This window comes from Mobula hypostoma, chromosome 11, assembly GCF_963921235.1.
Source record: "Mobula hypostoma chromosome 11, sMobHyp1.1, whole genome shotgun sequence".
In the NCBI taxonomy this organism is placed as follows: domain Eukaryota; kingdom Metazoa; phylum Chordata; class Chondrichthyes; order Myliobatiformes; family Myliobatidae; genus Mobula; species Mobula hypostoma.
Window position 1 is genome coordinate 90,588,706 of NC_086107.1, and position 27,536 is coordinate 90,616,241.

Sequence of the window (27,536 nt, forward strand, 5' to 3'; positions counted from 1 at the left end):
ACTTTTCAATAAATGACCAGAACTTTAGTGTTGCTTGGTGAGATGTTGATCAAAATTGAACAATGTTTTATTTAATATATTCTTTCATGGGATATAGATGCACTGGGAAGGCCTGTATATGAATGTGCAGGTATTTTTATTGTCAGTTAACCATAGACTAAAAGATGATTCAAAGTTTTAACCTTCTCAATACCTGAAATTGGCCCGTTTTGCCAAAAAAGGTAAAAATTGAGAAATATATCCAGGGTGAATCAAAAACAAATAAATGATTAATTAAGTCCCTGTTTTTGTTAAGTGTAACACATGTAAAATTCTGGAGGAACTCATCAGGTCAGGCAGCATCTATGAAGAGGAATAAACAACAGACATTTCAAGCCATGACCCTTCATCAAGCTTCACCTGTAGCTTTCTGTTTATCATCCATCTGCTGTTACGGAAACCTTGAGCTCATCTTGCTCACAACACCCACCTTTCTTGGCCCTTTTAGTGGATGACATTATAAATAGTTCCCTTTTCTAAGGTACTTGCATCTGTTGTTCAAATCCACTGCCAACAACCTGGTTCAAAAAAGTTCTTTCAATCCAAATTACCACATCGCCCCAATATAGGTCTCTGTCCAGAGTACTGTCAACTCTCAACTCCCTACCATTGTTCCTTTGACTCCATGTTTAAATCACTCTCTCTTTCTGTTTCTGCCGTTGCTTCAAATTCCTGATCAAATGAATAAAACATGTGACAATGGTGATGATGAATTTATTTCTTAATTTCTCATCCATATTTTGTTCAGTCAGGCTTTCTCTGCTGTTCAGTTTTAATTCCATCCCCTCTAGTAGTAACTTCTCTTTCTGTAGATCACCAGGTGGTAAATCCTATGCTCCTTTATCTCCTCTATGGCCACTGTGACACCACATCATCTTACAACACACAGCATCCTATCTCTCAACAGCTCGCAGTGTTTTAGATTGTTTGGAACCAAGCCTTCCATGAGCTCCTATCATCCTAACAATGGAATAATCCTTTCCCAAAATAATTTATGTAACTTTGTGACAGATATTATTTTGAAATTAAATACCGCAATACACTCTAATATATAGAGTCGTAGATCACTACAGCACAGAAACAGGCTCTTTAGCCCATCTAATCCATTGCAAAATGGTATCCTGACTAGTCCCACCCTGGACCACAGCCTTCCATACCCCTCCCATCCAACCATCCAAACTTTTCTTAAATGATGCAGTCAAGCCCATATCCGCCACCATCCACTGACAGCTCATTCAGCACTCATACCATCCTCTGAGTGAAGAAGATCCCCCGTCAGGTTCCCCTTAAATATTTCAATTATCACCCTTAACTTATGACCTCTAGTTCTAGTCTCACAAACTTCAGTGGAAAAAAAACTTGCTTGCATTTACCTTAACTATACCCCTCATAATTTTATTTATTTTATATATCTATACCTCTCTATCAAGACTCTCTTCATTCTCCTATGCCTCAAGGAATAAAGTCCTAACCTATTCAAGTTTTCCCTATAACTCAGGTCCTCCAGACCCAGCAACATCCTCGTAAACTTTCTCTGTACGCTTTCGATTTTACCGATATCTATCCTGTAGGTAGGTGACCAGAACTATACACAATACTCCAAAATTGGCCTCACCAACATCTTATAAAATTTCAACATAACATCCCAACTCCTGTATTCACTAGTCTGATTTATGAAGGCTAATGTGCCAAAAGCTGTCTTTGCATGTTCGAGAATTAGTAAGTACTACTGGTATCTGCCTTTCTCCCCATTCCATCAAGTCAATGATATCAACAATTATAGTATCTTATCTACAATATTAACTGATTAACTATCTCATCAGGTTGATGTGATATTTTATAAAAGTTCAGATAAACTCTCTTAATAAACATTGAACGTCAATTTCTCTGATCTGTTATAAATAAAGCAAGTTTAGTAGTTGCTTAAAGGCTTCCTTACTTGAGCCACAAGTTTTGATGCTGTGCCTGTCCACCTCACACAGTGACCAATGGTTACAAGTGAATTTCCTTTTTAATAAAAAAAATTAACCAAATATGGTCATGTTTGTGACTTTCATAATTCACTTGAAGCATCATGGGTGATTTGAGTTTTGTTTTTATTGAATATCTTATGACCTTTAATTTACAAATGTTGCTGAACATCTACATCCTTAAGGGCCACGTTCTACTCAATAAATGGCTGTTTCAATGTAATTAGAACAGTGTCATAAACTATCTGTTTAATTGGCAAAAGACAAATACTTATAGCAGAAGCGTAAGAAAGGGCACATTGTTTTACACATTTCAATCACTGAAAAGTCACAACTAGCAGCAGTCTCAGAACATTGAAAGTGGAAGATCCCTGAACATTTGGAAAATGCAATGGAATATTTACAATTTGGAAAAAGGACACTGTTAAAATAAGACCTTAAGACAGAGGAGCAGGATTAGGCTATTCGGCCCATTGAGTCTGTTCCACCATTGATCTTGGCTGATCCATTTCCCTCTCAACCGCATTCCCCTGCCTTCTCCCCATATCGTTTCATGCCCTGACAAATCAAGAATCTATCCACCTCCATCTTAATCTCCCAATGACCTGGCTTTCACAGCTGCCTGTGGCAACGAATTCCACAGATTCACAACCCACTGGCTAAATCGGTTCCTCCTCATCTCCGTTCCAAATGGATGACTCTCTATTCTGAGGTTGTGCCCTCTGGACCTAGACTCCCCCACTATAAGAAACATCCTCTCCACATCCCACTCTATCTAGGCCTCTCAACATTCAATAGGTTTCAATGAGAACCACCCCCTAACTATTCTTCTAAATTCCAGTGTGTACAAGCCCAGAGCCAGTAATCAAATACTCCTCATATGATAAACTTTTCATTCCCGGAATCATTTTTGTGAACCTCCTTTGACCCCTCTCCAATGTCAGCACATCCTTTCTTAGATAAGGGGCCCGAAATGAATAACAAGCAAGATAGACAAAGGAGAATTAGTGGATGTGGTGTACTTGGATTTTCACAAGGCCTTTGACAAGGTCCTACACCTGAGGCTGCTTAACAAGTAAAGAGCCATTGGTATTACAGGAAAGATACAAGCATGCATAGAGCATTGGCTGACTGGCAGGGGGCAAAGAATGGAAATGAAGGGAGACTTTTCTGGTTGGCTGCCAGTGACTATTGGTGATCCACAGGGGTCTGTGTTGGGACAGTCTCTTTTTACGTTATATGTCAGTGACTTGGATGACAGAATTGATGGCTTGGTTGCCAAGTTTGCAGATGATTCAAAGGTAGGTGGAGGGGTAGTTTTGAGGAAGCAAAGTGGCTATAGAAGGATTTAAACAGATTAGGAGAATGGGCAAAGAAGTGGCAGATGGAATAACATTGTCGGGAAGAGTAAGGTCATCCACTTTGGTAGAAGAAATAAAGGTACATACTATTTTCTAAATGGAGAGAAAATTCAAAAATGTGAGGTGCAAAGGGGATTGGGAAACCTTGTGCAGGTTGAGTCAGTGTAGTGAGGATTTGATAAAGCTGTTGGAAAAAAATCTTGTTATTCTCTTCACAGATGTCTCCTGCCTCTTGCTCTAACATCATCAGTTCTTGAGGGATTCACCAGCTCTCCAGGAATGAATCTTAGCTATTTATCTCTGACTACTCTACATCACAACAATTGTACATTATAAACATGAGCTTTAAAGATTTTAGGTCTTGATTGGATTTAATGGTGATTAATTAATATTTATGGTTAATGCTTTTGCAATCATCTGCAAGGAAAAGATTTACTTCATCAAACTTTCAGAATCTTGAAGTATTTATTTGGGTCTGTCTTGGTTTTCTTTTGAGGAAAATTAACCTCAACCTATTTCCAATAGAGATAATCACCACTGCCTTTCTGCAAATCTTGTTTGCACTTTCTCCTATATCTCTATAACAAGGAAATCAGGAGTGTTCAACACGTGGTCTAGTCAAGGTTCTGCCATTAGTTTAAAAGACAGAGGAAAAACATAAACATCCAGATCCAGAAAAGACAGGAGCAGAATTAGGCCATTTGGTCCATCAAGTCTGCTCCACTATTTCATCAAGGCTAATCCAATTTTCCTCTCAACTCCAATTTCTTGCCTCTACCCGCGCCCCCCCCCAACATATCCCTTCATGTCCTGACCAACCAAGAATCTATCAACCTCTACCTTAAATATACATAAAGACTCGGCCTCTGCAGCTGCCTGTGGCAACAAATTCCACATATTTGTATTTCTCTGTCCTTCCAGATAAGAGCCAATTCTATTTAACATTATAACCATTATAAGTGAGAGCTCATACTTTGTGAGAATACAAAAAAGAATCCTAAATTTATATTGTTCTGTAAATTTTGGCAAGCATTGCTTGAAAATGATTTAACACTGTCTGCAAATCTACTGATATGCAAAAACAAATTCTAATTTAAAAATTACATAATGAATTCCTTTTTCCCTTAGCCATTAATGAACATATAACATGCTTTGGACATATAACATGCTTTGGTAATAATTAGACCGATGCTATCCAACGGCATAGCAATGATTATCAGCAGTAGAGCACGAACAAACACCATTGGGTTTATGACTCCCACCTGATGGAAGCTTAGCCTCTGAACAACTGTTCCTTTCTGAGGGTCCTCTCTCACAGCCAGTGAGCCTTTAGGTTCAAGCAGGTCATGAATCTGTTCATTGTATACCTGATAATATGGAAAAAAAATCTTTTATACCAAGGTTTAAGAGCTAAAAAGGAGGAAAAGTACAAAATAGCACTAAAAACCCATGCTCTCAAAATTCTGAAACAGTTTAAAAAAAAACAGATTTGTGATAATTGTTATTACCAAAAATAACAATTGTTATAATAAAAATTAGAATTGTTATTAAAATAACAAATAACTGTTATTATTTCATTATATAAACCTATCACCAGAGAAGACTCCTCCAACCTGTTATTCCAAGAGTTGGGGAATCTTCTATATTGAATAGTTTTAAGGTAAGAAAGAGAAAGATTTAAAGTGAGCCTGCATATTTCACGCAGAGGCTGGTGTATTTAGCAAGCTGCTAGAAAAATAATGGTAGAGTCAGGAACAATTATGATTCAAATACATCTGGACAGATACTCAGATAGGAAAGCTTTGGATGGATATGGTCAAAATTCAGGCAAATGGAAGGTCGATAGCAGATAAGCAACTTCAGTAGACAACTTGGGTGACAATAATGGATTTGGCTGAAGAGCCGGTTTCTGTGTTGCATCCCTCTATAGCAGTATGTGCAATGGATTCAAACCACTAAGGCAAAGGCAACTAACAGGCGAAGGCTTTGAGTTGCTGCTAAACTACATCCCAGGTGTTCATGGGAAGATTAATACACACAAATGCATGAGAGCAGCAATTGCTCGGTGGAAAACTTAAAGTAAACAGTTAAGAAATAAACCTTATTTGCTGTTCTGATTACTGCATTAGAAACTTGTCAATAAGTACTTTGCCAAGAATGCACAAGCATGAAAACAAATGGGACTGCAGATGCTGGAATCTGGAGCAAAAACAGAATGCTGGAAGAACTCAGTGAACAAAATTCATTTGCTGACATTTTGGGTCGAGACCCTGGCTCAGGACTGAGAGAGAAGGGATGGACAAGGGAAAGGAAGGGGTGGGACAGAAGTGGTACGTGGAAATAGGTGAGGTCAGGAGGCAGACAGGACATGGAGGGAGGCTGGGAAAGGAATTAGAGGACTAGGGAATTACTGAGAGTGATCTCCATGGAACACATAAATCTAGGGAGAGGAAGATGTGACCAATGGGAAAATCACATTGGCGATGGGGGGGTGGGGGGGGAATAAAGATGCTGCATGTGAAACAAAAGTTCAAAGAGAAGAAAATGTAAGTACAGTTAAATTTGATGAGCAGTGTCAGTTACAATTAAAGATCAATGTATTCCATTCAACATGGATGCTTGGTCACTTTAGAGGTCTGAGATAGAATAGGCACAAGGATGTGGTGGATGCATATATCCACCATGTGCCGATTATGAGAAGATGTGAACACAAAACACTGTTTCCTTTCCTCACAAAAGTTACTGCAGACCTTTGCTCCATCCACAAAGGCAGGATTTCCCGATGGCCAACTATTTTAATTTTAATTGCCATTCCCATGCGAAAATGTGGTCCACAGTGAGGCCACTCTCGGCTTGGAGGAGCAACAGCTCATATTACCATCTGGATAGCCTCCAACCCGATGACATGAACATTGATTGCTCCAACCTCTGGTAACTTTTCCCCCTCCCCCTCCCCCTTCTTTAATTCCTCTCTTTGGTGCCCCTCTTACCTTTCCTTTTCCCTTCATCTGTCTATTACCCCCCCATGGTGTCCCTCTTCCTTCCCTTTCTCCATGGTGCACTCTACTCTTCTATTAGATTCCTTCTTCTCCAGCCTTTTGCATTATCTCCCTATTGCCTCCCACCTCCTTGCTTCATATCGACCTGGCTTCATCCATCACATTCTAGCTAGTACTCCTTCCCAATGTTCCTTCTAAGGTGCACGCGCACAAAAGAATTTAAGCTGCACAGAGAAGATTGTCACCCTCTACCTTGCTGGCGTGTTAAGTATATTTCATGATCGCACACAATCACATCTCCTTTTCCAGCTTCTGTTACGGACGGTGTTGACAAAGTGGAGTTTGCTATGATTTGTCCACAGATTTTAGAACTGGCTTATTTATACTGTTTTTACTTAAGAAATTATTGATTCACTATGTTTAATTCCAAAGAAGCAAAGGGCATGAAGCACAAAAGAATTGTTAGTTAATTTAAAGTGGAATGGCTTTAGGTTTACTTCCACTTAAAAATTCAGTGCACACATGTTGCTGTCACTGTGCAAAAAATTGCACACCACCAGATTTCTGCACACACTGTTCATTACAAATTAGAGGGAACATTGCTCCTTCCCCTTCCCCTCCCCACTTTCCTATTCTGGCTTCTTCCCCCTTCCTTCTCAGTCCTAATGAAGTGTCTCGGCCCAAAACATTGTCTAATCATTTCCATAGATGCAGCCTGATCTGCAAAATTGCTCCAGCATTTTGTGTGAGTTGCTCTGGATTTCCAACATCTGCAGAATCCCTTGTATTTAAGATTGGATGACATCTTTGCAGGAAACCTCCATTCAATCCATAGGAGGAATTAGGAGCTTTTGGTTGCCTCATTCTTCAGTCTGATGCCTTACTTCCATTCTAACCTCTCTGACATTAGCCAGCGTCTCCTCCAGGCAGATCTGTTGTGATTAACAAGCCTTCATCAACCTTTCTTAGAAGGCACCATCATCCTTTATATCATTCACCTTGTGTCTACCCTATTCCCTTTGATTCTCTTCACCTCTCCCCTCTCAATTTAAACTGTTTCAATTCCACATTTTCCTAACAAAAGGTGTTAACTCTAACTGTTACCTCCTCACAGGTGCTGTGAAACCAGAGCAATAACACCAATTGCATTTTGCAGCATTAGTAACTCCTTTTGCTTTACGCTTTCTTTGCAAGGTTGGTAAGAACATCATACACATTTCATGCAGCAGAATATCTGGCACTGCCAATGTTTTGGGGCCAGCTGCTCCAGGTATACTCTACAGCACATTATACTTGCACAGTGGTGTTCCATTTATATAAAGCAGTTATGAGGGCTATTTTGGAGAAACTCAGCAGGCTGGGAAGCACCTATGGAAAAGAGTAAACAGTTTACATTTCAGGCCAAGAGCCTTCATCGGTCTGAAACATTGATTGGTTACTCTTTTCCATAGATGATATCTGGCTTGCTGAGTTCCTCCAGCATTCCGTATGTGTTGCTTTCAATTTCCAGCATCTGCAGATTTTATCATGTGAATAAGGACTATTTTGCTCCTTTAGGAGATATACAAGTACAGACTTGGAATACTTTATAAGGCAGTGATCCAAATAAGGGTCCACAAGAACAAAGAACAAACCTTCAGTCATCATCTGAACTGCTGAAAAAAAAAAACTGCTGCTCCTTACTTCCAGATATCCATCTTGTTAGAAAAATTCTGAATGAAATAGATCAATTCATTCTATTGTGTTTGTGTGTTTGGTAAAAGCTGCAATCAGAGCCAACAGCTACAGTCTGTGTGCTCAGAATTGTTAATGTTTCAATTTGAATGTTGCCATGCAACAACAGTGATGTAATCCATGAACTAAGCTGCATTCAAACTGCGGTTCTTCACAGTAATGGGTTCCTACTCTCGGAGATCGCCGAGCAGCCTAACGCTTTCGATATCTCTAGGTGTGGCCTGGAAGATGTGCCCTTTTCAGTGCAGCACTGCAGCCCTGTTCCTTGTCAGTCTTTGCTATAGCCTGCATGGTGGGTGGTGGGTGGTGGGGCTGATGTTTTCTGCTGGAGTAAGTGGGGGGAGCAGGAGGGCTGATGCTTTGCTGTTGCTTGTGCATGGGAGGGGGGCTTTAGGGTTCTATGCTTTTCTGTCATTCATTATTTGGGATTTTTCTTCTGTTTCATGGATGTCTGTGAAAAGTAAGAATTCAGGTTGTATACCATATACATTCTCTGATATTAAATGGAACCATTGTACCACTGAACCACTGAATTCATAATATTTATATGAGGTATAGAGAGTGACGTGACCAAATCTGCCTCTTAAAATCCAGGGCCCACAGGACTAGGTAGAGCTCAGGATTCCAGACTGGACATGGAAGTCCAAGTTTCTGCTCCAGCTAAGTCCCAAGTCCAGAATATTTACGCTGCACTGGCTAGAACTCCAAGTATTACAAGCTGAAAATCGCCCTGCTGAAACTGTACCATTGTTGTACAAACATTTGAAGCAAAACTAGCAGATTTGCTTGGAATTTTGATTTAAAAAAAGGAAGCAATCTAATGTTAAACAAGATTGAATAAAACTATGCTACTATACTTAGAATGAACTTTTCAAAACCATCTGCTTTTAACTTGCCTCCAAATACGAGACGGCAACTTCACAAATTTTCTCATCTTTCATTTGTTCAATTCTTTCATAGAGTTCCAGCATTGTGAGATACATAACTCCAGGCTGATCCTCACTGCCCAGCATGGTATGGGTCTTCCCAGATCCTGTTGCACCATAAGCAAAGACTGAAAGAGAACATAGAGTATATAAGAAACAATGCACAGTGGAAAGCCACTATTCCTTGTTGTCAAACGTCCTGTGTAAAAATTCAGGAGAAAGATAATTGTGATGAATATTAAATTATGATTCTTCACATGAATTTCACCTTTACATATTTATAGAACATAGAAAATAAAAAGAGAATAGCCCAGGAACAGGCCATTTGGCCCACCACGTCTATGCCATCATGATGCTAGATAAAATTAATCTCATCTGTCTGCAAATAGTTCATATCTGTCTCTTCCCTGCCTCTTCACATTTCTGTGTAAATACCTCTTGGACATTGCTATTGTATCTGTCTCCATCATCTGCCCTGGCAGTACTTTCCACATACTGATTACTTTGTGTAAAAACTTGCATCATAAATCTCTAAAAACTCTTCCTCTATACTCAATGCTCTGACTGATGAAGGCCAGCGTACTGAACACTTTCTTCACCCCAGACACCTACTTTAGTATCAATTCCATACCAACTAACCGTGCCTTGTAAGTTCTCATTCAACTTGTTTATATAAATAACAAACAACTAGGTCCCAGCACTGGTACCTGAGGCACACCACTACATAGGTTTCTAGTCTGAGAGTCTAGAACCATTGCCCTATGCTTCTTACCATTGAACCAATTATGAATTCAGTTACCTCGCTCTTCTGGATTCCTTGTGAACTATCCTCCTAGACTAGCATATCATATCATTGTCAAAGGCACATAGACAACTGTCCTGCTATTATGCATCTTCTTGGCTACCTCTACAAAAAACTGCACTTGGAGTACTGTGTGCCATTCCAGTTACCCCTTTATAGGAAGGATGTGAGGCTTTTGAAAGGATGCAAAATCGATTCACCAGGATGTCTGGATTTGTCAGACATAATTTCCCACCACAATGCCATGATGGCTATTCCTAATCAGCCCTTGCCTATCAACATGCTGTAAATTCTGTCTCTCAGATTCTCCTCCAATAACTTGCACACCACTGATGTCAGACCCACTAGCCTGTAGTTGCCTGGTTTGTCTTTGCTGTTTTTTTCCTAAATGACAATAGTCTCTCTCCAGTCTTCCAGGACTTCACATGTGGCTAAAGATGATACAAATATCTCTCGAAAGACCTCCGTAATTTCTTCCTTAGATTTCCACAAAGTCCAATTGGGCCCTTGGTCAGCCCCTTGGGACTTATCCACCTAGATGAGCTTTAAAACCGCCAGAAGTTTTGCCAGCCCTCTCCACTTTGAATACATTTACATAGAACATTGCCACACAAAAGCAGCATCCATCATCAAAAGCAGCATCATCATCATCCAGGCCATGCCCTCTTCTCGATACTACCATCGGGCAGAAGGCACAGGAGTCTTGGGTCCCACACTACCAGGTTCAGAAACAGTTAATACTCTACAACCACCAGGCCCACGAACTGACGTGGATAACTTCATTCACCACAACTATGAACTGATTCTACAATCTACAGACTCACTCTCAAGGACTCTTTACAACTAATGTTCTCAGTATTATTTTTAATTGTGTGATAGATATTTGTTCCTATCTCATGTTTGCTAAGCTTGCTTTCTAAATTGCAACTGCCATTTTAAAGTTCAAAGTAAGCTTATTATCGAAGTACATGTATGTCACCATATGCAACTCTGAGATTTGTTTTCTTCCAGACACACTCAGCAAATCCAAGAACCAAAATAGAATCAATGAAAGACCACACCCATCGGATGGACAAGTAACCATGTGCAAAAGACAACAATCTGCAAAATACAAAATTTTAAAAAAGAAATAATAATAATAAAAAATAAATAAGCAATAAATATTGAGAACATGAAATGAAGAGTCTTGAAAGTGAATCCATACATTGTGGGAACAGTTCTGTGATGGGGCACATAAAGCTGAGTGAAGTTGTTCCACTGGTTCAAGAAACTTCACAAAGAGTTCCAAGTAAACTTTCAATTATATTCTTTGCTTAACTTTTGGTTGTAAGTGGAAGTCTGTCTTCAGTGCTTAAAATTAAAATGTGAACTAGCTTGAAGTAAAAAAAAAAGACACTCTTTATAGAACAGCTTTGCAAACAGGCTCTGTATTTTGAAGGAGCTCTGCCTATAAAGTCACTGCACCTGTTTTATTATTGCTCAAATGTAGAGTATAAAACAACGGGTTGTCCTGACGAAGGGTCTCGGCCCGAAACGTCAACTCTTCTTCTTCCTATTGAGGCTGCCTGGCCTGCTGCGTTCCACCAGCATTTTGTGTGTGTTGGTTGTTTCAAACAAAATCAGAAGTTGCTTAGTTCAAGGTAGCTTGCAGGACCAGATGGATAATATCATTAGCATATCAATAACTGATGTGCATAAAGTTGGGAGAGTTTCACATACTCAAAAGTTAGCATTACCGCATTAATGGAAACTACCTAATGTCTATGTATCCAAAAATGCTCGATCATTTGTGTTAAAAGGATATCCGAAGACAAACACAGGCTTGTGAAGTCACTCAACTGAGAGAAAAGGTGTATAAATGTAGTGAGCAGTTCAGCTTATGAGGAATGGGGTAAGGAACACCAAGAAACATGGAAAAACTAAATTCCATTCCCCCAGCATCGGTTTCTGGGATGGACAACTTGTTTGGCTGCATCACAGTTTGTCTTTTTAGTTTATAGGAATTGTATCTGTGTTTTGGAAATCCTTAATGTTTGTGTTTTGAAATGTTTGTGTTTTGAAAATGGCTTTTGACATAGAAATGAGTTGTAATTGGGAAATGCTATAGAAATTCTCTGTGAGTGTTAAATGTGTTTTAAGAGTGGTATGTGGATTTAAATGTGTATCACTGTTAATAAGCCGTATTTTAAACTACTTTGCTGGCTGGAAGTACCTTCTCCTTGGTAGGGAGTAGTGGGTATTGGCAGCAAAACTCACTATGGAGCATAAACAGGGAAGTAAACTAGTTTATGAAGATTGGGTAGTTACAGTATAACCTCCCTTTCGTGAGAGTACTGGTGGCTACTTATATCCGATAGGGCTTAAAGTTTGAGTTTAAAACTTCATGGTCAGCAAACCGAATGCCATTGCAATTGCAGTTTGTCTTCCTTTGTACATTAGTTGTTTGTCAGTCTTTGTCAGTTTATCTATGGTTTTTTTCCATAAGATTTCATTGTATTTCTTTTTATCTGTAAAATGAATTTCTAGGAAAATTAATTTCAAGGTATAATATGGTAATATGTAATATATATGATAATAAATTTACTTTTTAATTACTCTGTGGTTCAAGACATCACAATCTGCTTGCCTTAATTCTTTAACCCCCATGAACTTTGACACAGTAACATTAATGAGAAGCATTCATTAAAAATTTAGCCATCTCCTGTGGCTCCCCACCTAAACTGCCATGATCTTTAAGGGACTAATTCTCTACCGAGCCACCCTTTGTATCCAAGTTATTAATATATACAGGTGGCCCCCCGTTTTCCAAACGTTCGCTTTACGACAGCTCGCTATTACAAAAGACCTACATTAGTTACTTGTTTACGCTAACCGAAGAGTGTTTCCGCTTTTTCGAAAAAAGCCAAGCTCCTCCCCCGGAACTGCATTCTAGCCACCATAGCTTAAACATGTGTCTGTGAGCATCTGTGCTTTATCTCGATTTATTTTGTGCATCCGTTAGCAAGATGAGTTCGAAAGTATCGGAAAAGCCTAAGAGCTTGTAAGGGAGTTACGCTTAGCGTAAAACTGGACGTAATAAAGCATTTTGATCATGGTCAACGAAGTAAGGACATTGTCCGCACGTTGAACTTGCCTGCGTCCACCATTCGCACTTTTTACACGCAGAGAGAAAGAAGCTTGAAAGCTGCCGATGTTACTATTGGTTCTGCACGTAGCAGTGGCCTCTTTTAGTTGGCATCCAATAATGGATGAAATGGAAAGTCAATTGCTTAAGTGGATTGATGGGTGTACAAAGTGTGGTGTTCCATTAAGTTATCTTATACTTAAGGAGAAATAAGTCAGTCTTTTTAGTAAGCTGTAACAGAAAGCACTGGACGATGGTGATGAAAGTGTTGCGAAAGTGGAATTTAAAGGCAGTCATGGGTGGTTTGTTCAGTTTCTGAGGCGAGGGCAGCTTCATAGTTTAACGTTTTTCTGGAGGGAGTCCTTTGGCTGATACTGAAGTTGACGAAGATGATGTTGAAGAGGTTTTGGCATCCCCGACCGAGAACTGACAGATGAAGAGCTGATGCAATTGCAGGAGAAAAGGATACGAATCGAAACCGAACGCAGTAACGAACGGCCCGAAAGCGAAGTCATCCAGGAACTGAACGTGAAGCACTTGCGTGAGATTTTCACTGCGATTGACAGCGCTGCAATGATTGCAGAAAAGTATGACTTTAATTTTGAAAGGGCACATAGCTTTACAGCATATTTGCAGGATGGTTTGAGCGCTTACAAAGAACTGTATGATTGAAAAATGCGTGAGGCTAAGCAGTCAAGCATACTGTCGTTTTTCAAGCCTTCCACATCAGCCACAGCAGACGACAAACCTCGGCCTTTACGACATCGAGGCAGGCAGACATAGAAGACGTTAGTGACTAGTCTCCTGTGACTCCCACCACCGCAGCCTCAGCCTAACGCACCATCATCAGTGTGCTCGCTGTCTTCCCAATTCCGTTAAGTGAAACTACACTGCATATACATTATTTCTACTTTATATAGGCTGTGTATTCTTATGTGTTATTTGGTATGATTTGGTAGGTTATTTTTCAGGTTTGGGAACAGCAAAAATTTTTCCAAATGAAAGACATTTTCACAAAAGTGGAATTTAAAGGTAGTCATGGGTGGTTTGATTGGTTTTTGAGGCGACGGCAGCTTCATAGCTTAAAGGTTACTGGAGAGAGTGCTTCTGCCCAGAGCACTTCCGTGAGATTTTTGCTATGCCTGACAGTACTGCAATGATTGCAGAAAAGTATTTCTACTTTATATAGGCTGTGTATTTATCATATCATTCCTGCTTTTACTATATGTTAGTTATTTTAGGTTTTATGTGCTACTTGGTAGGTTATTTTTTTGGGTCTGGGGACGCACAAAAATTTTTTCCATAAAAATTAATGGTAATTGCTTCTTTGCTTTATGCCATTTCGGCTTACGAACGGTTTCATAGCAACGCTCTACCTTCGGATAGCGGGGGAAACCTATATTACAAACAACTGAGTCCCAGCACTAATCCTTGCCGAGCTCCACTCGTCATAGACTACCTGTCAGGAAAACATTCCTCTGCCGCAACCCTCTGTCTTCTATCACCAAGCTAACTTTGGATCCAAATTACCAAGTGGATCCCACCAATCTTCCGCTACCTTGCCCACAGCAAAAGTGGATACAAAGATCTTTTCCAAGGACACGGCAACCTCCTACCTTGCTTTCCTCATTATCCAAGGCAAGTTATCTACCTTAATGTTTTCCTAGACACCCAATACCACCCCCTTCTTAATATTGGCATGCCCTTAAGAGAACATACCTCTCACTGATATCACCATCATCCATGACCTCCTCCTTGACGAATATTGATGCAAGGTACTCAAAGGAGCTCATCTACTTTCTCTGATTCCTCACATAAATTCTCTGTTTTGTCCTTGAAAGTGGACCTATGCTTGATCCTAATATATGTATAAATTACCTTGGGATGCTCCTAAATCCTACTTAGAGTCATAAAGTCACAGAACATGAGACCACAAAAAAGACCTTCGGCCCATCTAGTCCGTGCAGAACTATTTATCTGCCATCCCATCAACCTGCACCCTTACCAATACCCTTCATACCCCTCCCATCCATGTACCTATTCAAACTTCTCTCAAGTGTTGAAATTGATCCCACATCCACCACTTGCACTGGCAGCTCACTCCACGCACTCACCACCCTCTGAGCAAAATCGTTCCCTCTCATGTTCTCCTTAATCATTTCACCTTTCACCCTTAACCCAGGACCTCTGGTTGTAGTGTCACCCAACCTCAGTAGAAAAAGCCTGCTTGCATTTACCCTATCTATACCACACATAATTTTGTATACCTCAATCAAATCTCACTTCAATCTTATATGTTCTAGGAAATAAAGTCCTATCCTAGTCAACCTTTCTCTCTAACTCAGGCTCTCAATTCCCTTGTAAATTTTCTCTGCACTCTTTCAATCTTATTTACATCTTTCCAGTAGGTAGGTGACCAGAACTACACACAATACTCCAAACTAGGCCTTACCAACATCTTAAACAATTTCAACATAATATACCAACTCCTATACTCAAGATATTAATTTATGAAGACCAATATATCAAAAGTGTTCTGTAACGACCCTATCTATTTGTGACGCCACTTTCAAGGAATTATAAATCTGTATTCCCAGATCCATCTGTTCTACCACAGTCCCCAGTGCCCTACCACTCACCATGAAAGACCTACCATAGTTGGTCCTCCCAACGTGCAAAACCTCCAATTTGTCGGCATTAAATTCCATCTAGCATTTTTCAGCCCATTTTTTCATCAGGTCCAGATCCCACTGCAAGCTATGAAAGTCTTCTTCGCTGTCCACTACACCCCAATCTTGGTGTCATCCACAAATTTGCTGCTCATTTTACCAAATTATGAACCAGATGTTCATATAGTAGATGACAAACAACAAACCCAGCACCTATTTCTGCGGCACACCATTAGTCACAGGCCTCCAGTCAGAAAAGCAACCATCTACTACTACTACCACAACCACATTTTGAAATGTCTAACAGCTGAACCTTCTTGACCAACCTCCCATGCGGGACCTTGTCAAAGGCCTTGCTACAGTTCATGTAGACAACATCCACTGTCTTGCCTTCATCAATTTTCCTTGTAACTTCCTTGAAAAACTCTATAAGATTGGTCGGACACGACATGCACAACACCATGTTGACTATCCCTAATCCTAATCTATCCAAATGCTTATATATGGTGTCCCTTAGAATACCTTCCAACATCTTTCCCACTACTGATGGCAGACTCAGCAGCTTATAACTTCCTGGCTTATTCTTAGCCTTTCTTAAACAGAACAGTATTAGCTATCCTCCAATGCTCTGGCTCCTCACCCTTGGCTTGGGATGTTTTAAATATCTCTGCTGCAACCCCTGCAATTTCTGCACTTGCCTCCCACAGGGTCCAAGAGAACACATTTCCAGGCCCTGCTGATTTATCAGACTAATTTGCCTCGAGATAGCAAACACCTCCACCTCTGTAATCTGTGCCAGGGTTCATTACTTCGCTACTGTATTACCTCAGATCTATAGACTGTGTCCGTTGCCCAAGTAAATACAAATTTAATATCACCCATCTCTTTTGGCTCTACACATAGATTACCATTCTAACCTTCCGGAGGACCAATTTTGCCCCTTGCTATCCTTTTGTTCTCAACATATCTGTAGAATCCCCAAGGATTCTCCATCACCTTGTCTGCTAAGGCAACCACATGCTTTCTTTTACCCTACTGATTTATTTCATAAGTGTTCTCTTGCATTTCTTATATTTCATGAGTACCTCATTTATTCCTGCCTGCCTATAACTGCTGTGCACCTCCTTTTTCTTAACTGGGGCCCAACAGTTCTTGAAAAACATGGCTCCATAAACCTGTTATCCTTGCCTTTTATTCTGACAGCAATAAAAAAAAACTCTATACTTTTCAAACTTTTGAAGGCTTCCCACTTAACAAGTACATCTTTGACAAGAAGCAACCTGTCCCAATCCACACTCGCCAAACCACAAACAAGAGAAAATCTGCGGATGCTGGAAATCCAAAGCAACACACACAAAATGCTAGAGAAACTCAGCAGGTCAGACAGCATCCATGGAAAAGAGTAAACAGACGATATTTTGGGTTGAGACCCTTCATTAGAACACTGTTGCATTTCTCCACGTTTTGTGCGCATCATCACATTTGTTAAACCCTTTCTGATACCATCAAAAGTAGCCTTTCTCCAATTTAGAAACTCAACCTGAGGACCATACCCAACCTTTTCCAGAATTACCTTGAAACCAATGGCATTATGATCACTAGATCCTCTACACAAACTTCTATCACCTGCCCTGCCCCATTCCCTAACAGGAGATCTAGTATCGCACTCTCTCTAATTAGGACTTCTGTGTACTGTTTCCTGAACATTTTTGACAAACTTTCCCAGTCAGGGAAAGTTTATAGTATGAGAGTCCCAGTCAATCTGTGGAAAGTTAAAATCACCTACTATCACAACCTTATGTTTCTTGTAATAGCCTGTGATCTCTCTACAATTTTGCTCCTCTAAATCCCACAGACTGTTGGGTTTTAATGGGATAATATAATCCCATTAACATGGTCATACCTTTCTTCTTCCTCAGTTCTACCCATAAAGCCTGAGTGAGGACTGCGGTGACATTTTCCCTGACTAGGAATGCCACCATTCCACCTTTAATCTCTCCCGCTGTATCATGTCTAAAACAACAGAACCCCACAACACTGAGCTACCAGTCCTGCTCACCGCCCCCCCAACAAAGCCATGCTATTTGGGAATTACTACTCAGGGGAAATATGGCTACAATGTCACAATTCCACGAGCTGATCCATGCCCTAAACTCATCCACCTTTCCTACAGTACCCCTTCCATTGAAATTTACACGGCTCAGAACATTAGTCCCACCATGTTGAACCTTTTGATTCCTGACTTTGTATATAGGCTTAACAACGTCTTTCTCCACGATCACACCACTATCCGTTCTGGTGCTCTGGTTCCCATCCCCTTGCAACTCCAGTTTAAACCTTCTTGGTGAGTTCTTTCCAAGAGTTCTGTCATGGAACTTTGTTGACAGTAGAGCTCCCTAAATATCTAAACCATCAGCTCTAATTTCTGCCAGAACTGTTGGTATTTACCTACTGTAGATAGGCATATTAGCAAGGTGGCCTGCTGATCTTCCAACCAACACTTATTGATGAAGCTAGTCTCTCTGCCTCGAATTTGGAATCAATTGGAATTTTCCATGGTTGCAGTGCTGAAGGATAGAAAGAACTGGGCCTGGGAAGGAACTGGGTCCTTTGCTCAGTCTGGATCTTGGGATGAAAGCAGGGCAGAATTTTTTTGGGGGCAATTTATTGCTGATTATCATAGAATGAGATATTCTTAAAATTATAAACCTAGCTGTGCTATATTTTTACCCAATTTTGTAAAACTATTCTAAATTTAAATATTTAAGGTAGAAATTGATAGGTTCTTGCTTTGTAAGGGTATCAAAGGTTATGGGGAGAAGGCAGGAAGGGACAATAAATCTACCATAATGGAATGGCAGAGCAAACTCGATGGGCTAAGTGGCCTAATTCTGCTCCTATATCTTCTAGTCTTATATTTAAGATGATCAATTTCATTAATAATCTTCTACTATTGCTTCCTCAGTAATTCAGTCGCCTATCCATCTTCACATAATTAACTTTGCTGATCTCATTTGCTTTAATATACTTTTCCTCTAGGATTAATCAGAGATTACAGATTTCTCCTTTGATCACAGAACATTAGAGAAGCACAGCTTTGTAAAAATGCAAATGCTGCTCTAGAAAAGTAATCTTCAAGCTGCTAATTAAACATCAACAATTAGCTATCAGCATTACATGAATAACTGGTGGACTCAGTGTGCAATGGGACAAATGTGAAATTGTAAACCTCAATTACAATGCCTGGATTACAGATTTACTGCTGAGTACATCAAAACTGTTCTCTGGGAAGATATCATTATCCCTCTTTAAGATTAACATGACCACTTATACTATTCCAAGATCAAAAACTATTTATGTAATATATTAACTTTGTTCAATCCTGTACACTATACATGAAGGGACTAACACATACAAAACGCTGGAGGAGCTCAGCAATTCAGGCAGCATCTATGGAAGTAAAATCATGTATTGATGAAGGGTTTCAGCCCAATATATTGACTGTTTATTTCCTTCCATAGATGCTGCTTGGCTTACTGAGATTTGCTTGTTTTTAAGGTCTGAGACTCTTCTTGTTTACACTTTTTACTCTAAGTCTCTTATTCTGTTCTCCCCGGTGTTGTTCCTCAGTACACTTCTTGCTGGCTTCTTGCATGCACTTGATTCCACAAGTATTAGTGACTGGCCCTTCCAGATTCAATACTATTTCTTCCCACAAATCAGAGAGAGGTTAAGAACTTTGAAAGACAGCAAGGAAGATGAAGGAAAGCGGAACACTGCAGATGCATTAATCAAGCTAAATGCTGGGATTGCTCAACAGGCCTGGCAGTATTTGTAAAATCAGAAATATTGTTTTCCCTTCCAAAACTCATTACTAAATGAATTTGGCATGTTTGGTTGTCCAGTTTTGTTTCATTTTGATGCCATTTCTAATGCAAGGTCACTGGCCTAAAAAGGCAGCTTTGTTTTGTGCCTTACTGATGCTGCCTGACATTTCAAAAACTTCACTCTATTATGAGAGTTGCTGAAGGTGTTGACAAGGTCGAAAAGAACACTAGCAATGTGCTAAAGGGAGGGAGGTGAAACTGATAGGCTGCTGGACAACTACAGCATCTCTCTCTTCATAGAATACTAAAAATTAGTAGTGCGAAAACAAAACTTCGTAAATCTGCATCTCTGAAATAAAAACAAAAAATGTTTAAAAAGTCATTTCTGTGCAAAAGTTATTGACATTAAATCTTAACTTCTCCAAAGAATCTGCCTGAGTGGCTCTTGGAAATATCTTGAATTAAAAGTTTGGCAGTCCTTCAAAAGGATTTGTGTCCCACTGACCTGATGTGTAGTTGGCCTCCAGAATGGAGTTTGAATTTTCTGAAGGGCTGCAGCTTAAAGAAATTTACACCTGAATATAGCTTCTTTATAAAGTTCCTCTAGTCTATCTTAGGTGAATATTCTTGGAAAGGTCTGAGGAAGGCCTTGTCCAACATGATACGCAGTTCAAAATAGGACACTATAGTTCATAAAACAGAAAATAATTAAGAGATACAGAATCAGAATCAGGTTTAATATCACTGGCCTATGTCATGAAATTTTGTTGCACAAGTAGTGCAAAAAGAGAGCAAAAACAAGTGTAGTCGTCCTACACGGGTTCATTGTCCATTCAGAAATCTGATGGCAGAGGAGAAGAAGCTGTTCCTGAAACATTACTTGTGTGGCCTCAGGTACTTGAACCTCCCCCACGGTGGTAGCAATAAGAGGGCGTGTCCTGGGCAATGGGTCAAAAAGATAGGTCTGGTCCACGGGTTGAGATTCTAAATTGGAGAAAGGCCAATTTTGATGGTATCAGAAAGGATCTGGCAAGTGTGGTTTGGGACAGGCTGTCTTCTATCAAAGGTGCACTTGGTAAGTAGAAGGTCTTCACAAGAGAAATTTTGAGAGTACGAAGCTTCTAAGTGCCTGTCAGAATAAAAGGTCAAGATAACAGGTGCATTGCAGATCGAGGCAGGTAGGAACAAATGAGGTGCTTACGGAATATAAGCAATGCAAGAGAACTCTTAAGAAAGAAATCAGGATTAAAAGAAAGCATGAGATTGTCTTAGCAGACAAGGTGAAGGAGAATCCCAAGAGATTCTACAGATATGCTAAGAGCAAAAGGATTGCAAGGGACAAAATTACCCCTCTGGAAGACCAGAATGGGAATCCATGCGTGGAACCAAGAGAGATGGGGGAGATCCTAAATACATTTTTTGCATCTATATTTACTCACAAGATGTTCGCAGAGTCTATAGAAGTGAGGCAAAGCGGCATCAACTTCGTGGACTCTATACAGGTTACGGAGGAGTGTTTGCTATGTTGAGGCAAATTAGGTTAGATAAATCCCCAGGGCTTGATAAGGTGCTCCCTCAGACGCTGCAGGAGGCAAGTGCAGAAATTGCAGGGTCCCTAGCAGAGATATTTAAATCATCATTAGTGACAAGTAAGGTACCAGAGAATTGGAGCATAGCCAATGTTGTTCTGCTGTTTAAGAAAGGCTCTAAAAATAAACCAGGAAATTATAAGCTGGTGAGCCTGACATCTGTAGTGGGAAAGTTACCAGAAGGTATTCTAAGGGATCAGATACACAAGTATTTGGATCGAAATAGACTGATTAAGGATAGTCAGCATGGCTTAATGCATAGTAGGTTGTGTCTAACCTCTCTTATAGAGCTTTTCGAGGAAGTTACCAGGAAAGCTGATGAATGCAAGGCTGTGGATTTAGCAAGGTTGGTTAAGAAGGTTCAGTGGCTTAGCATTCAAGATATGGTAGTAAATTAGATTAGACATTGGCTTTGTGGGAGAAGTAGTAGATGGCTGCCTCTCCAACTGGAGGCCTGTGACGAGTGGAGTGCTGCAGGGATCAGTGCTGTTTGTCATCTATATCAATGATCTGGATGATAATGTGGTCAACTGGATCAGCACATTTGCAGATGACACCAAGATTGGGGGACCAGCAAGCAAGATTATCAGGGCTTGCAGCCTTTTGGACCAGCTGAAAATGGCAGATGGAATTTAATGCAGACAAGTGTGAGGGTAGGGCTTGCATAGTGAATGGCAGGACACTAAGGAGTTCAGTAGAACAAAGAGATCTGGCAATACAGGTCCATAATTCATTGAAAGTGGCATCACAGGTAGATAGGGTCGTAAAGAAAACTTTAGGCACATTGGCCTTCATAAATCAAAGTATTAAGTACAGGAGATGGGGTGGTATGTTGAAGTTGTATAAGACATTACTGAGACCTGATTCGGAGTATTGTGTGCAGTTTTGGTCACCTACCTACAGGACTGATGTAAATAAGGTTGAAAGTACAGAGAAGATTTAGAAGGATGTTGACAAGAATGGAGGACCTGAGTTATATGGAAAGATCGATTAAGTTAGGACTTTAATCCTTGGAACATAGAAGATTGAGAGAAAATTTAATAGAGGTATACAAAATTATGAGGGGTATAGATAGGTTAAATGTTAGCAGGAATTTTTCACTGAGACTGGGTGGGTCTACAACTAGAGGTCATAGGATAAAGGTGAAAGATGAAAAAGTTTAAGGGGAACATGAGGGAAACCTTCTTCACTCAGAGATTCATGAGAGTACGGAATGAGCTGCCAATGCAAGTGGTGCATGACGTTTGATTTCAATATTTAAAAGTAGTTTGAATTGGTACATGGATGGTAGAGGTATGGAGGGCTATAGTCCCAGTGCAGGTCGATGGTTTAAATGGTTCAGCATGGACTGCTTTTCTATGACTCTAAGACTCTATAGGGATCCTTAATGATGGATGCTACCTTCTTCAGGTATTGCCTTTTGAAAGTGTCCTTGATGTTGGGGAGGCTAGTGCTCATGATGGAGCTAGCTTAGTTTACAACTTTCTGCAGCTTTTTCCGATCCTGTGCAGTGCATATCAGACAGTGATACAACCAGTTCGAATGCTGTCCACTGTAGAAATTTGAGAGATTCTTTTGTGGCCAAGTCTCCTCAAACTTCTAATGAAATATATCTGCTGCTATGCCTTTTTTGTGATTGCATCAGTATGTTGGACAAAAGATGGATCTTCAGAGATGTTGACACGCAGGAACCAGAAGCTGCATATCCTTTCCACTGCTGATTTATTGACGAGGACTGCTGTTTTTTCTCCCCCGACTTCCTTTTCCTGAAATCCACAATCATTTTCTTGGTTTTACAGATGTTGAGTGCACGGTTGTAGTTATGACTCCACTTGACGAGTTGATCTATCTCACTCCAGTACACCTCCTTTTCATCATCTTTAATTCTGCCAACAATAGTTGTGTCATCGGCAAATTTATAGTGACGTTTAAGCTAAGCCTAGCCACACAGCCGCGTGTGTAGAGAGTAGAGCAGTGGGCTAATCACGCATCCTTAAGCTTCTGTCAATGTTGATTGCCAGCAAGGGGAGATGTTATTTCTGACCTGCACTGACTGTGGTCTCCTGGTGAGAAGTCAAGGATACATTTGCAGAGGGAGGTGCAGAGGGACAGGTTTTGGAGCTTGCTGATTAGAACTGCAGGTACGATTGTGCTGAACAGTACACAGAGATGATATTGTATGCTGAGAAGTGTGAACAGCACAAATCATACCTGCTTTTCCAGAAGCAACAAACTCAATGGACTTTTTGATTACTTTTTATTAATTTTACTCCATGATGTTCCATGAGAGAATTAGAATCAGGTTTATTATCACTGACATCATTGTGAAATGTTTTGCTTTGCAGCAGCAGTACAGGGTCAGACTTAAATTATGAAGTTTCAAAAATAAATAAATCCTATAAAAGAGGAATAATGCGGTGCGAACCATTCAGAAACCTGACGACTAAGGGGAAGAAGCTGTTCCTAAATCGCTGAATGTGGGTCTTCAGTTTCCTGTACCTCCTCCTGTTCGTCACATTTCAATCTGCTGAAATGAAGGACAGATTATAGACCCCTTTGGAGAGAAGTATTCTTCAAATAAAGGAGAAGAATTGCACCAATAATTACCTGTGTCTTGTAGCTCCACAACACGTAGTAAATCCTGCAGCTTTCACCACCAGATTGTGAGTAATGTACAGCTGCTCTATCAAACTGTTAAAAAGTTATTGCTCTGCTAGTAAGTTTTGAATTTATTAATGAGGAATAAACTTTAAACTTTCAATTGAAGATAACAAAACAGCAGAAGCTCAAAATATTTGTGTGTCTAATTGCAGATTATCTACTTAATCTATTTTCAGACAACAAGCTTTGCCATTGGTTACACCTCAGGGCTGTAACCAAGAAGCAGTATAATGGAAAGGGTTAACATTTGACAGTAGACCAACATTCCAGTATTAATTGCAAACATATCCATATTGCTGATCAGTGACAGATCGTACTACAGGCAGTCCCCGGGTTACGAACGAGATCCATTCCTAAGTCTGTCTTTAAGTCGAATTTGTAGGTAAGTCGGAAGAGGTACATACGGTTCTTATTTAGCATCAGTTAGTCAAATGTCAAGTTAGAGCTTGAAATCCCCGGATGCATTACCCCCAAGCAATAACATTAGCCTATCCTTCCTATCCTTCGATGCCTTATGCCCTGATGCACTTTTTTCCTTTTTTGAAATGTAGGTCTTTTCAGACATTTTTTTCCCAAAATAAGCCAGCCTCGTCTACATTAAGTATTTAGCCTGCCAAATAACCTCCCTCCTCAATAATTTTTTTCAACTTTTCAGGAAAATCACTCAACAGTACTGACATCGGCACTCGCTGCTTCACCTTGCACTTTAATATTATGAAAATTTGCCCTCACTTTGAAACGATTGAACCAACCCCTACAAGCAACAAATTGTTCACCACCTTCACTAGCTGCACATGCAGCTTTTAAATCATTGCAAAGGCTCCGAGCCTTTTCTTGCACTAAAGTAAGGCTAATAGGCATATTACGCTGATTTTGATTGTCTAACCAAATTATCAATAGCCTTTCCATTTCAATAATTAAACCACTGTGTTGCTTAGTTATAATTGTAGCTTTCATCATGGCAGGGCCTTTCACATGCTCCATTATTCTCACTTTATCCTTTAAAATTGTTCCAATCGTTGACCAAGTGTAGCCTAACGCTTTTCCAATGACCGATGGCGTTTTACCTCTTTCCAATCGCTTTATTATTTCCACTTTATTTTTAATTGTGATCGTTTTCCTTTTCTTTGATGCATCACCAACACTTGCATCGGATTTATGCTTTGGAGGCATGATTACAAGGGCAAATAAGAGAAAAATTTAAGCCAAATACAAAGTTACACACTCAACACAGTGTTAGTGGCAACGTGATCCGACTTAAAATGGCCGATGGCGTTCTCCTTCCTCGAGCCGACGAACCGCTGAAGCCGCGCAATGTTTTCAAATTTTTAATATAATAGGTCTTATGGCAGTCCGTTCGTAAGTACGAGTTGTGCATAAGTTGGACGTTCTTAACCCGGGGACTTACTGTACAAAGATCATTACTAAATTGAAATAAGTTTGACCAAACTTAGTGAAGTTTAAAGACGAGTGTCAACAAAATTTTCTAAGGGCTTCTCGTTTAGTGCTTCATCATACTAACCACAGCAATAGAGGGCAGAGAGACAAATGGCAGGGCAGAATGAAGGGGGAGGGAGGAATCGGGGCATAATGGTTGGAGAGAGATTATAAGTGCTAGAGTGGATAGACAACAATTTAAAATTCAAGAAATAGAAGCTGTTATTAAAATGCAATAAAAATTTTGCAGCTAAACATGCTAAATCAATTTTATGAAGAACAAAAACAAGAGACTGTAGATGCAGGAATCCAGAACAAAAACAGAGCACTAGAAGAACGCAGAGGATCAAACCACATACATGGAGGTAAGAGGTGTAAGTCAATGGTTCAGTCACAACCATGCATCAGGACTAGAGGGGGATTCGAAAGATTGTCTATATATAGCAGTGTGTAGGGGGCTGGCAGATGATAAGTGAAACCAGGTGGGGAGGAGATGATAGGCAGATGGAGTCAGATGGTGGGGGAGGGGATAGAAGGCATGATCAAAGGGAGACAAGAACTAGGTAGACATGTAAGCGTATGTGGGAGGAGAGCTCTTCTCAAGTGAGTTGAATACGCGACAAATCTCTGTTTAGCAAGGATGCCACGACTGTGCAGAACATGTGGCATACTGAATCAGAATCAGACTTATTATCACTGACATATGATGTGACATTTGTTGCTTTGCAGCAGAAGTACTGTGCAAAGACACAGAATCCATAAATATGAAAATAAATATACTGCAAAAATGGAGTAATGAGGCAGTGTCAAGGCTCGTTCAGAAATCTGATAAAGGGGAAGAAGACATTCCTGAATCGCTCAATGTAGGTCTTTAAGCTTCATACCTCTTCTCTGATGGTATTAATGAGAAGAGGGCATGTATCAGATGGTGAAGAGTCCTTAACGATAGATGCTGTTTTCCTGAGGCATCGCCTCGTGAAGATGTGCTCAGTGGTGGGAAGAATTGTGCCTGTGATGGAGCTGGTTGGGTTTAAAACCCTCTGCAGCCTCTTGTGATCCTGTGCATTGGAGGCTCCATATCAGACGCCGATGCAGCCAGTCAGAATGCTCCCCACCGCATACAGCGGCATGCAAAAGTTTGGGCACCCCCGGTCAAAATTTCTGTTACTGTGAATAGCTAAGCGAGTCAAAGATGAACTGATTTCCAAAAGGTATAAAGTTAAACATGACACATTTCTTTAGTATTTTAATCAAGAAAATTTTTATTTCCATTTTTTACAGTTTCTAAATAACAAAAAAGGGAAAGGGCCCGAAGCAAAAGTGTGGGCACCCTGCATGGTCAGTACTTAGTAACACCCCCTTTGGCAAGCATCACAGCTTGTAAACACTTTCTGTAGCCCGCTAAAAGTCTTTCAATTCTTGTTTGGGGGATTTTCGCCCATTCTTCCTTGCAAAAGGCTTCTAAGTTCTGAGATTCTTGGGCCATCTTGCATGAACTGCTCTTTTGAGGTCGATCCACAGATTCTCGATGATGTTTAGGTCAGGGGACTGTGAGGGCCATGGCAAAACCTTCAGCCTGCGCCTCTTGAGGTAGTCCATTGTGGATTTTGAGGTGTGTTTAGGATCATTATCCTGTTGTAGAAGCCATCCTCTTTTCATCTTCGGCTTTTTTTTTACAGATGGTGTGATGTTTGCTTCCAGAATTTGCTGGTATTTAATTGAATTTATTCTTCCCTCTACCAGTAAATGTTCCTCATGCCACTAGCTACAACACAAGCCCAAAGCATGATCGATCCACCCCCGCGCTTAAAAGTTGGAGAGGGGTTCTTTTCATGAAATTCTGCACCCTTTTTTCTCCAAACATACCTTTGCCCATTGTGGCCAAAAAGTTCTATTCAAAGGTTCAAAGGGACATCTAAACAAGCCTGATGCATTTTGAAAACAAGTCCTGTGGACTGTTGAAGTTAAAATAGAGCTTTTTGGCCGCAATGACGGGACAAAGAGGAGAAGATGTGACTGGTGTTGGATTCGTGCAGGAAGAGTGGGGGAGAACAAAGCGAAATTGGTAGGGATGACAGGTAAAGTTCAAGAGAAGCCCACTGCTGTTCTGCCTGGGGAGAGAGGAGGTGAGTCAGAGAACATACATGTGGGAAATGGAGGAAACACAAGGCCCCTTCTGCAGGAACAGATCACTGAGGAAACCACCATTCACACTTCCCTGCAATGAAGGAGGTGTAACACCTGTCTCCTCACCTCCTTCCTCACCAGCATCCAGGACCTAAACAGTCTGCACCTTTTCCAGCTTGGTCTACAACTATTAGTGCTCACAATTTGACCTCCTCAATATTGGTGAAACCAAAGATTGACTAGGTGACCAGTTATTCTTCTATTCACAATA

At 40.3% G+C, this 27,536-nt stretch overlaps 1 protein-coding gene across 5 annotated transcripts in view; it reads right to left on the bottom strand.

The window, feature by feature from the left end:
• The window catches only part of LOC134353932 (kinesin-like protein KIF18A), a 118,929-nt gene that overhangs the window by 80,368 nt on the left and 11,025 nt on the right, over nt 1-27,536 (bottom strand). For all 5 annotated transcript variants that reach the window (XM_063062489.1, XM_063062488.1, XM_063062485.1 and 2 more), the window contains 2 exons: nt 9,000-9,157; nt 4,633-4,737 (listed from right to left, as the gene is read on the bottom strand). In XM_063062489.1, coding sequence (XP_062918559.1) covers nt 4,633-4,737; nt 9,000-9,157 — 263 coding nt within the window. The remainder of the gene's footprint in view (nt 1-4,632; nt 4,738-8,999; nt 9,158-27,536) is intronic.